We start from the raw sequence: 12,618 nt of genomic DNA, 5'->3' as shown, positions 1-12,618 counted from the left end.
TCTCTGGGCCTTAGTGCTCAACCCACATATCCCCTTCGAGTTGTGGTGGGCAATGGCAACGAAATTGCTTTTCACCACCTTTGATCCAACGTTGCCATCCATATTCAAGGACAGACATTCACAGTTGATCTTCATGTTTTACCTCTTTGTAGGGTAGATTTGGTCCTTGGCGTTCAATGGTTGAAATCCCTTGGCCCTTTTCTTACATATTATAATGATCTTACTATGAAATTTGTTCATGATGGAAAAATTATTGAGTTAAAAGGGAACTTAGATACTAATCCTCATGCCATCACACTAACCCAGCTTCGCAGAATAGTGCAAACTGATAGTGCCAGTGCCTTCTTCCATATTCGGGTAATTGACTCAAAATTCCCTGCAACCAAAACTAATACTACCCAGTACCCAGAAATTGACACTTTACTTCGCCAGTTCTCGACCCTGTTCCAAACACCGACAACCCTTCCACCTTCACACACTACCAACCATGCCATTCACTTACTACCCCTCAGAACCCATTAACATTCGTCCTTATCGCTACCCTTATTTCCAAAAACAAGAGATTGAAGTTCAGGTAGAATCTATGCTTCAAACTGGTATCATTCGCCCTAGCACTAGCCCATTCTCCTCACCCGCTTATTAGTCAAAAAAACGCAATGGGTCCTGGCATTTTTGCATAGACTATAGAGCTTTGAATGCCATTACAGTCAAGGACCGGTTCCCTATCCCAAATATTGATGAGTTATTAGATGAATTAGGGGGCGCATGTTGGTTCTTGAAGCTTCATCTCTTGTAGGGATATCATCAAATCCTGATGAAGGAAGAAGATGTAAGCAAAATGGGTTTTCATACTCACCATGGCCACTATGAATTTTGCGTGATGTTGTTTGGCTTGTGCAACGCACCATCATCCTTCCAAGCCACTATGAGCAGCATCTTCGGGTCTTACCTACGCAAGTTCATAATCGTCTTCTTCGATGATATTCTCATTTATAGTAAATCCTTCGCAGAGCATCTTGATCATCTGGCAAAAGATTTTGAGCTATTACTCGCAGGGCGCTTCTTCCTCAAATTCTACAAGTGCACTTTTACACAACAACAAGTTGAGTACTTGGGTCATGTAGTCTCTCAGCATGGCGTCAAACCTGTTCCCACCAAAGTTGAAGCAATTCAAACGTGGCCAATCTCTCGATCTATGCGGGCACTATGCGGATATCTGGTTTTTATCGCCGCTTTATCAAGGGATATGCATCCATCGTGGCCCCTTTGATGCATCTCTTGTTCAAGGATCAATTCTGGTGGTCACCAAAGGCCCAACAAGCTTTTGATACTCTCAAAGACGCAATTTGTCAAGCACCGGTTCTAGGACTACCAGATTTTTCTTAGCCATTTGTCGTTGAAACAGATGCTTCGGGCGTAGGCATAGGGGCTATCCTCACTCAACAGAATCACCCCATTGCCTTCTTCAACAAACCCTTTTGCTCCAAACTCCTCCATTCATCCACTTATGTTCAAGAACTTACAGCGATTACAGTTGCCGTTAAGAAGTGGCGCCAGTACCTGTTGGGCCATCCATTTACCATTTTGACCGACCACCGAAACCTTAAAGAACTCATGTCGCAGGTGATACAAACACCAGAGCAACAAGTATACTTGGCGTGCCTTTTGGGTTATGATTATTCCATCCATACTGGTCTGGGAAATCCAATTCCGTTGTTGATGCCTTATCACAGGTGCACGAAGCTTCTGCGGGACAATTACTGATGTTGATTGTTCCCCATTTCGTGTTTTTCCAGGACCTTAAAATAGAGTTGCATCGCCACCTTAACTATCGTGAATTCCAGTGGACCATCGAGAACAACCCCCAGGCTCACCAGAATTACGTTGTTACCAAGGACTTCATTCTCCAACAGGATCGAATTTGGCTTCCATAGGGGTTTAGCTTCATCCCATTAATATTGGAGGAATTTCATTCAACTTCGATAGGAGGGCATATGGAAATCACCAAAACTCTCGCCCATATTGGCCAAAATTTCACTTGGCTAGGAATTAAAGAAGATGTTCGTAGCTTCGTGCTCGCGTGCCTCCGATGCCAATAAGCCAAATACAATCATCGTAGGAGCCTAGGATTATTATGCCCTTTGCCGGTGCCATCCCGACCCTGGGAAGATCTGTCCTTAGACTTTATTGGAGGACTACCAGCTTTTCGAGGACATACGGTCATCTTGGTGGTTGTTGACCATTTTTCAAAAGGGGTCCACTTCGACATGCTTCAATCCAACTACATAGCTTCCACCGTAGCACACCTCTTTATGGATATCGTGGGGAAAATCCATGGCATGCCACACAGTTTGGTATTGGACCATGATCCCTTATTCGTAAGTTGTTTTTGGCAAGAGTTATTTAGACTTTCAGGCACGAAGCTCCGCATGAGCTCAGCGTATCACCCCCAATCGGACGGACAGACCGAAGTACTGAACAGGGTCATCTAACAATACCTCAGGTCCTTCATTCATCAACGACCTTCATCATGGGGCAAGTTCCTCGTGTGGGCAGAGTGGTCGTATAACACATCCGTTCACTTAGCAATAGGGCTCACTCCCTATGAAGTAACCGTTGGCAAGAAACCTCCAAGCATTCCTCAGTACCTCGTCGAAGCTTCTAACATAGACGTTGTGGATGACTTCCTTATCAATCATGACAAAGTTTTTGACGTGTTGAAGAAGAAAATTGCTTAAAGCGCAGTAGACCATGAAGAAGTTTGTTGACAATAATAGACGCGAAGTTCAATTTCAAGAAGGAGATTGGGTGTTGGTTAAACTGCGCCCTCGCCGTCAAATGTCCATCATCGGATCAGCCAACTCTAAATTGGCAAAATGTTATTACGGCCCATTCCAGGTCTTACAGAAAATTGGCCCAGTTGCTTAACAATTAAAACTTCCCCCTGATTCTCGAATACACCCTATATTTCATTGCTCCCTCCTTAAACCTTTCCACCACTCTCCCAATTTGACTGCACATGTCGTTGACTTACCTCCCCAGCCAAAGGATAATGACCTTGTTGTTGCTCCTCTCGTAATCCTTAACACAAAATGGGTTACTTCAGACAATGGGCCCGAGTTTATGGTCCTGGTTCAATGGAAGGGCCTACTCCCTAAAGACACTTCATGGGAACCTTGGGCCAAGCTGAAGGAAGACTATCACCTTGAGAACAAGGTGCTTTCGGATGGGCATAGGGATGTTATGAATCAGCCGACACAAGCACACATCACAGAAATAGGGAAATTGCAATTAGACAAGGAGGGGACAAGCACTGCTCAGAGAATCAAACGGAAAACCACTAGACCCCAATACTTGAAGGATTTCGTAACCAACTCTGACCCAGGGCACTGAGCTGGCAGAATTTTATTGGACAGGGGGAATATCTTGTCTGACAGGATAGTTTTCTATTATGATATTATCAATTCTGTTATTGCTAGCTACCATTGTCGTTAGGACCTGTTGAGGAAAGAATAAATAGCTTTAGCATTTGGTGCCTATATAAGACCAAATCATGTAATAGAAATGCAAGCAGAAATAAAAATTCCTTTTCGCATTTTGTTTTCTGGAGGGTCTTAGACCTCGAATACTAGGATATTTCCTTAATCATAACAATGAACCAATTATTTCATTCATGTTTTCCTTCAATACAATGTCTCTACAAACTTGTTATTTCATTCTTCTTTCTTTGTGTTTTTTGGATCTAATTACTTAAGGTGAAGGCTTTTCACAGTGTTGAGCAGAGAAGAGCGTGATGGTAGGGATGAATTGAAGAAAATAAAATGATAATTTTTTATCAATAAAAAGAAAGTTTTTAAAATATATATTTATAAATTTACCAGTTAATCAGGTTTCCTTTCTTTAATATCAGCCATTGAATATTTTATTAATATATCCAATTGTTAAAAATACTTCCTCACCAGTGAGAAAGTAATTCTACCGCTTCATATTAGAAGCCACCTGGTTAATAAATGTGACCACATTGAATATTTGCTCATTGCTGTATGTAAGCAAATAGAGTTCAAAACTTTGTTTTTCTTCCTTTTAACAATTTTGAGGTACTTTAAAAACTGAATAGTCTATTTCACAAAATTTCAGGTGACCTTGTTTGTGCACTGTCAGGATGCTTTACCTTTGCCATTGCAAATATGTATCCAGATTGGTACAATGTACCCAAATTTCATTGCAGTATACTGGTCCATCGTCACTCTTACTATGACTGGGGACTTACATGCTGAGAACATGAGAGATATTGTTTGATATCGCTTGCATGTTCAACTTCGGTTTAACATCATACATCGTTGGAAACATGACGTTGGGTATAAAAACATGTTTGTAATTTAAAACATGCATTCTCTTTTGACTGTTCTGTTGTATAGGGCTTTGGCTCGGTCTATTAACAAAACATTAAAAACAAAAAACAAACTCACGTTGGAGTTCACTAGCCTTTTCCTATACTCATCTTCAACTATCTAGTATCTTCATTCTTATAATTTACACTGCATTACGAGTAAAGAAGCTATTGTTCTGGCATTTCAAACTAAATTCATATCTTCTTCGTAACCTGTTTTTCCAAGTATCATTAAGAGCTCAGATAATGTCAATGATATAAAGGAAAAGAATATATACACAGAAGACAACAAATTACATTTTTGAAAATCTTGGAAGGGAGGAAAAACACAGCCACTCGTCCAAAGGACCAAAAAGATATCTCCCTGACAATGGATCAAAATAAAAATACTCACTGACCCAACAGATTACAATCCTTTTCCAAGCCTAAGAATTTTATACAAGAAACAAAAATATAAATCGTAATGTCAGCTCAAAAAACATTTATCAGAAATAGAAAAAAAAAAACTGACTCTGAGTTTTGCTATATCCCTTTGATAGAACACGTTGGTGCAGTGTGTCCAACCTTTAAATTGGAGGCTAGAAACTGTCCCACTATGTAAAACAATATGCATACAAAATCTTCATAGAGTCGCAGCAGTCAATCTCCTGTTATCATAACTGGAATAGCCACACCTTGCCAAACAAGAAAGCAACTTCAAAAGGCCGCAGAATGAGAAGTTGAAGCACCATGCTATGGAATTGGTAACGATATAAATCTGATGACTGCACAGAGATGTTTGAACAAATGAAACATATCTTCCATTTAAGCTTTTGTTCCGTTGTAATCATCCAGAATAACAAGATTGCGGTCAATTTGATTGGCAAGAGACTGTTGTAGGCACCTGCATTCTGGTAAGGGGTACGTGTAGACAGAAGTTTTTCTGTTTATTTTTCTAACTCTAGGTACCATGATTCCTTTGCGGTCACTTTCAGTGAGCATGTCTTCCATCTGATCCTTGAAAGCTCTCCAACTGCAAAACCAATGCACAAATATTTTCCATCATCTAGTGTTTTCCAGTGATTGCATAGCCTAAGTCCTCATACTAAATCCATGAGTATATGACAACTATTAACTATACATAAATGTAACATTCAGACAACGATGGACAACTAAAGAGACCTATTGGCAGTTTGATTCATCTAGTGTTTTCCAGTGATTGCATAGCCCAAGTCCTCATACTAAATACATATGACAACTATTAACTATTAACTACACATAAATGTAACATTCAGACAACGATGGACAACTAAGGTAAGAGACCTATTGGCAGTTTGATTCAGGCCAAACAAAAATCAACAATGAGTAATTATAAAGTAATCATACAAACAATGTTAAAAAATAAACTGCAAAACAAGGCACTAGTGAACAGTTCTAGCAAATCAGAATTTACTAGTAATTAAAAACTACTGGAAATTGCATTATATACAAGACCACAACACAACCTGGTAACTCTCTAGTTAAAAGGCACCATATTTTATGATTAATAGGCAAAAGTCTATAATCCCTTCCATTAACAGCTATGACTTCAGCTTAGAAAAGTTTTCTAAGGACCAACCAATGTTTTTCACTATCAGTCTCATGTAATTTCCTTTGCTGTGGCAATGTGCCATTACAGGATAATAGTTCATATTCAGCGGTAGATTAGTATCTGAGTGACTACGATTATTGCTCTGGCAAAAAAATGTCATACAAAAATCAATACTCTTCAGAGTTCACCAAAGTTCAAGTGTAGCAAATATCAGTTTCAAACCATAAAATGCTTTGGGAATGGATTATTTCTGGAAACTAGTAGCTTTTCTTAATCAAAAGCTCTTAAAATGCTGAAAAAAATAAGCATTTATTTCTCCAAAATAATTTTAAACCAAACATGCATCAACAGTTTTGGTTAAAAAAAGGTACAAATTAGGATTTAGTAACAAATTGTCAGCCTTTTACATTCAAGTCTAGGGGAAACTCCAATCAGTTAACACATTATTTTGTAGAACAGGCTGTACCTACTGTGTGAATCCCACAAAAGTAACTAATATCAGTATCACTACTTGATTTTTAGTTTTTATCAAGACAACATATGATACATGGAACCAAATTAAATATTCCCCAAAATTGTTTGAAATGTTTTAATGGAGTATATAGTAGCTATAAATGGAGGATGAAAGGGAGAGAATATACCTAATACTCACGTCATCCAAAAGAACAACAAGCTTGCGCTTATCTGGGATAATTGTCTTGGCATGGCCATCATAGATGAATCTTCTATGGCCCATCAAAAAATGGGGGAAGTTACCACCCTGAGTTGTTACAAAAACCTCACTAGACAAGCATACTGTGTAGTCCAGTGCAGCTAATTGGGAGGAATAGCCCTAGAAAAATATGAAACTAAGCATTAGAGCATATTGGAAACTCCCCACAAATATTACAACATACACTCTACCAATGAGTATAATTAAATTAAACTTGCACATAAGACTTTTTTAGTTTTTCTTGTTTTGTATTTTAAATCTCAGAAAAGTTGCAGCATAGACATACTTACGAGTTACAACAAACCATCAAGACAAACTATGAGACTGAGGAATGGATAAAGAACCACAATATAAGGTCAATTACATCCTTTATGTGTTTGGAATTGAAATCCAGTTACATCCTTTATCATTACGTGCATTCTTGAGGTCTGTGTATAAACTATAAAACCAAAAACTAAAAGTACTGCAATTGAAGTTTAAAACTGCAGATCCCTTTTTCAAACTGATGAACTTACATTTGGGAATTTTAGTGAATTGATGTTACAACTTACTTGTTTGTAAGCTGATAGTGAAGTCTTATTGTACTTCTATACGACCTACTATACTATGTAGTGAATAATGAGCTTTAAATAGACGAGAAAAAATGGGAGTAGCATAAATGAATATATTAAGAAGAATGCGTGGTCACATAAGAACAAGATACAAAATGATTGTATATGAGAAGATATTGTCGTGACACCTATTGAGGAAAAGATGATAGATAATCAATTAAGGTGGCTTGAACATGTGCAAAGGTCACTGGAGGCACCAGTGAAAAGAATAGATCACATGATTTTTAGCTTTGTGAAAAAAGAGGTAGAGGGAGATCAAGAAGAATGTCATGTAAATAATATCCATAAGAATTTGGTTTTTAACTGAGTCCAATGATGTTTGTGTTAGTCATGTAGCTGATTAATTTCCACCAAGTGAGATAAGGTTATTAATGTTGTCGTGGTTCTTGTTACAAGTTTGTGCCACTAAGTCCAATTAATTAGTTATAAAATTTCCTTACATGGTCATATAGATGATACATCAATATATCAGATCCCAATTATATTTTTTCTAGGCTTAAATATATTTTTCGAACCTGCAATTTAGCGCTTTTTTTCGTTTTCGTCCCTGCAAAAATTTTATTTTCGTTTAGTCCTTGCAAAATGTGTTTGTTTGTTTTTCATCCTTAAAACTCTTTAGATAGTGCTTTGAACAGTGAAAAAAATGCTATCTAAAGTGCTTTAAGGACAAAAAAAAACCCATTTTGCAAGGACTAAAACGAAAAAACACTAAATTGCAGGGACGAAAAATGTATTTAAACCTTTTTTCTATTAATTTCTTAAACATGTGTGTCTATTTAATCACTACAAGGATTAAAAAAATTATAAATATTGCTGCACGAAATGAAAAGAAATTGGTGCAGCAGCAGAGCTAAAAACAAGACAGGTCTACAAGAATCGAGTTAACATGCTTCAGTCTACAGGCTGCTATGAGAAAGAAATCAAAATAAAACAGACAATGAAGAGCTTTGAAGCCATCCAGTTTCATAGAATGAATCATGACATTTGTATACAGATTATCTATCATAAAAGGAGCAACCAGTGAGGATCTTTACCATAAAAGGAGCAAGCTCATCTGATGTTGCAAGAGACTCCTTTGTATACAGATTGGGGAACATCTTTATCAAAGGAGCCAAATATCTCTCTGCATGATATATTTTCCCAGAAGCTAAGTATATTGAAGTATTGTTATCAAATCCCATGCCACGCAGCATCATACCAACCTACGTAGTTAAGGAAAACAATATGCAACTAACATCAGTATCTTCCATGTAATATCAGCTTTCACACAATATCAAATTGCATACATTAGATTGATTTTCATCTCATCATAGTGATCATACCATTCTTTTACTAAAATTAATTAAAATAAAAGCATGTACAAATAGTGAGGCCAAAATCCAGTATCAGGAACAGGTACTAAGAAAATTATTGATGTTATCTAATTCAGAAGTCAATAACATGAGAATTTGAGACTAGTCAGATATAAATTAAGAAAGAAAGAAAAACATAATTTAAGATCTGATCAGCATTAAAAAGTAAAAATGTGTACCTCTAGAGGGGTTAGTGGGCATTTTCCATTAACCCGATTAAGGTCAGGTAAAATGATACGGTCTTTTCTTTTAAATTTTGCCCTCCACCCTTTTTCTCGAACTGAATCCATTTCCAACTTTTCTGCCTTTCCTCCATCATATACACAACAAGAGAATGCTACCATATCCTACATGTTGAGAAGATTTAGCCCATCATTAGATAAAGCTGATTCAATCCTGTACCCTTTCACCACAGTCTCATATATTGACACTAAGTACCAGTTCCAACATAATTGAATGAGGATCAGTACCTCCTCAAAACGAAGATGCACAGCAATGTATTTTCCATCTGTCCTTGAGCTCTTCTCAATCATTCGGTAAACTAATTTCTTGCCTAGTACAGATATTGAAGAAGAAAACCTCAATGCTTTATAATTAGTAAGACATCTTAGAAATTGAATATGTGGAGGGACACTCATTGCCAAACGATTGGCAAATGGAGCTATTCGAATTACCCTGCATAAGAAAATAAAATTCTTTACGTCAAATTGTTTGAATAAAAAATCAAATTGTGTCAAATGCCCAATTTGAACTTGCTTCAGAGTTCAGTTTCACCTAAAACATTTTTATGAAGGGGAAAAACCAACATTTTTTATTTCAAAAGGATGAACAAAAGATAGGAGAAAGTGACTCAATACCTACCCTTCCTTTTGCAAGATAGGAGAAACAACTCCAAGGTAATAACTGACAGGAGCCCAAGCTTGAACTCTGATGTTAGTGATATTAGTCATATTGTAATTATGCCGCTCCATTAGTGCCTCAGGCAGTTCTTTGACCACCTTCACATAACCATCAAGTGTGGATATAAAATGATCTTCATCATATATATCCCCAAATTCACTGTAAGAGATAAATAAGGAAAGTTTAATAAGAGTCATAATAATGTTCATTGCATTCTATTTTGTTGGAAAGCCAATTTAATTATTAATTTTTTAAAAGGCTGTTTTTCTAGGAAAACATGCATACCCAACGAGGGCTACTTTAATTTCATCACTAATAGATGGTTACAAAATTCAATTTAGTATCACTTGACCAATCATTATCACAAAGGTAAAGACACAACAAAAATGTTACAGGTACTAATTAATGTGGCTCAACAAATTATATTGCAGGAAGATTTGCTTCTCGTCCTAGGTTGTATGGGCTGTGTAATAGGTTCGGTATTGTAGCATAGAAAGCAACGTTAATATGGAATTGCTTATGGGAACATGATCAAATTGAATGACTTATACAAATATGCTTAATTAAATAATCAATGAACTTCAAAAGCAGGTATGAAAGTTTACATAGTAGTAACTACTAACATAAGAATCAGAAAGTTTCTTTAGATGATTAGATCTATGAAATAAAGCTATACTTTTCCTTTTGCTATATCGGATGAGTTGTCTCATATAAAGGCAACAACCTGAAATTTGTTTTATGTTTTGAAATGTAGTAAACAGCCATTCGACTTGAGACACAATTTACCTCATAAAAATGCATCAGGAGATGTGTGTTTTAATTTCTGTAAACAGGAATGTAAATCATACACATAAATTAAGTGATAAACATATCCCACTTTCCCATATGTCACATGCTACTTAGTTGTGAAATTCAGTAACACATCGACCATTACTAAGCCAAACAAGAAAATCAAATTAACCAGCACCAGTGTCCAAAATTTCACAAGCATGAATGTTAAGACTAGGATTTGAAATCACAGACCACATCAAGTGATGCAGCTGCAACATCTTGGTTGAGGCAGCCGCCATAACAGCAGATCAGCCTGTAATTGCAGGCTGCAACCGCAACTACAACCAGAATTCAAACCTTGGTTACGACCTATATTCTAAGGTTCAAAACTAAAACAATAAGTAAATTGGTCACCTTGGATCTTTCCACACATTGTGAAACTCAAGCTGAGGTATAACTAGTATTGCATTCAGGAGTCCAGCCACAGCCACAGCATTGCAAATCTAACAGTTCATGAAAAACAATGGTCAAAAACCAGATCATATTTCAACCAAAACCAAAACTGTGTGAAAGGGAAGATTTGTCACACCGCAGAGCGTTGCTGGTTAAGACCCCCATTGGCCTCCACAATCAAAAACCCATTCAGTCCAGGTGACACTGAAATTAAGAGAAACCACCGAATTAATGTCCCACACAAACTTTACTTTTACACCAAACTCCACATTAGCAATTATTAATAACTAATATTGATTACTAGGTAATGTATCTAAGCGCTTACCAAAATGTTCACGATGCAATGCCGTCAAATTCGGACATGGCTTCTGCTCCCTCAACTTCCTTTTATACTTCCACACAGAAGCCAACTGCAAAAAGACAAAAACAAATTGAAAAATAAAATAAAATAAAACCCAGCTCTATGTGATTCCCTTAGCTACATTATTGTCAAGCTATCTTCCTTCAGATACAATTTTATTAGAGATATTATTAGACAGTAAATGAGAGCACCATTAGATCATACTCGAGACACTAAATGTGAACACTTTTCCTATTGAGAAACGGATATTAGATCTTGTTCCAGACACTGTACTGGCAGACACTAAACATTGACACTTCTCCTAGCTTGGTTCAGCAAGTTGTAATAAACTACTCCCATTCGCTAGACTCTAACTGTTGGTTCATTCTCTTAGTTTATTAATAAAATAATGAAATAAATGAATTTAAAAATAAGGAAAATAAAAAAATATTTTGAGCACATGGTTTATGATTATGATGCATTACGCTGGTTCGGTTCGGTTACGCACCTCAGTGGCAGAGGAATTATCACCCTCGATATCGTGCCAGAGGTTGTGGAAGATCTCGTGGCTGCGGTAGCGAGAGCCGGGGAGAAGAGTGTGGCCAATGAGGGCGGAGAAGGGCCCCACGCACATCAGCAGCCCCGAGATGTACACCAGCGGCAGCAGGAAGAAGAACCGGAGGCTCCGCCGCGCCATAATGCCGGCCACCAGCCGCCGGCTCTCCGACGAATTCTTCTCCGGCCTCACCCGCCTCCGGCACCGCGGACCACCCGAGTGACGACGCGGCGACGGCGGAGGACTTGGAGAGCTGCTGCTCCCGCACCCCCCGCCGACGCCGACGGTCTCATGAGTGAGACCGTTTCCGCCGGTTTTGGATTTCATGGCGAGATTCTCTCTCTAACAAGAGAGAGAGAGAGAGGTGTGTTGTAGAGAGAGAATGAATGACTTGATGGAGGAGAAAAATAAAAATGAAAAAAATAATGTGTTAGTGTGTTAGTGTAGTGAGTGTGTGTGTGAATTGTGGAGGTTTTTGTTTTGTTTAGTGGAGAGAGAGAGAGAGAAGCGAGAACTGGAGAGAGTAGTAGTACTTCTGAGTTGCTTTGGGTTGTTTTTGGTGCAGAGAGATGAGAGGGACAGTGGTTTGAGGAAAGGGAAGATGGGAAATTAACGGGACTAGTACTAAGGCGTGGTGTAGTGTAAGAATTCGACAGCTGCTGCTATTCCGAGAAACAGAATCTAGTTCAGCTATTTAGAAAATTAATAAAATGGTTAAATATATTTTAGCTATTGTAAAAGATTTTTTTGGCTTTTAATTCGTGTAATTTCTGTGCTAGTGGAAGAAATTGAAAATAAAACTAACATGTTGTTGGTTTATCACTAATTAACATAAATGTCATTGATATATGTAATAAGTTAGTGATAAAAAATACACCTTGACACAATTTCAAATACATTGAAAAAATAAAAAATTATATTATTTCTTAGATCAATTGGGTCTTGTAGTTTTTTTAAAAATAT

At 37.5% G+C, this 12,618-nt stretch overlaps 1 protein-coding gene across 1 annotated transcript; it reads right to left on the bottom strand.

Annotated features, from left to right (window-relative positions):
- Positions 1-4,683: 4,683 nt before the first annotated feature.
- Positions 4,684-12,312, bottom strand: LOC100784797 (O-fucosyltransferase 10). The gene is made up of 10 exons (XM_006596239.4): positions 11,608-12,312; positions 11,085-11,169; positions 10,896-10,963; positions 10,721-10,809; positions 9,497-9,694; positions 9,106-9,310; positions 8,815-8,982; positions 8,318-8,485; positions 6,602-6,792; positions 4,684-5,402 (listed from the first exon to the last, which is right to left on the bottom strand). The coding sequence occupies exons 1-10, from the start codon at positions 11,980-11,982 to the stop codon at positions 5,195-5,197; spliced, it is 1,755 nt and encodes a 584-aa protein (XP_006596302.1). The 5' UTR covers positions 11,983-12,312; the 3' UTR covers positions 4,684-5,194.
- Between the last annotated feature and the right edge of the window lie 306 nt (positions 12,313-12,618).

The sequence above is a fragment of the Glycine max genome, chromosome 14 (genome assembly GCF_000004515.6).
Source record: "Glycine max cultivar Williams 82 chromosome 14, Glycine_max_v4.0, whole genome shotgun sequence".
Taxonomy (NCBI): Eukaryota; Viridiplantae; Streptophyta; class Magnoliopsida; order Fabales; family Fabaceae; genus Glycine; species Glycine max.
This window is presented reverse-complemented; position numbering and strand designations above follow the sequence as displayed.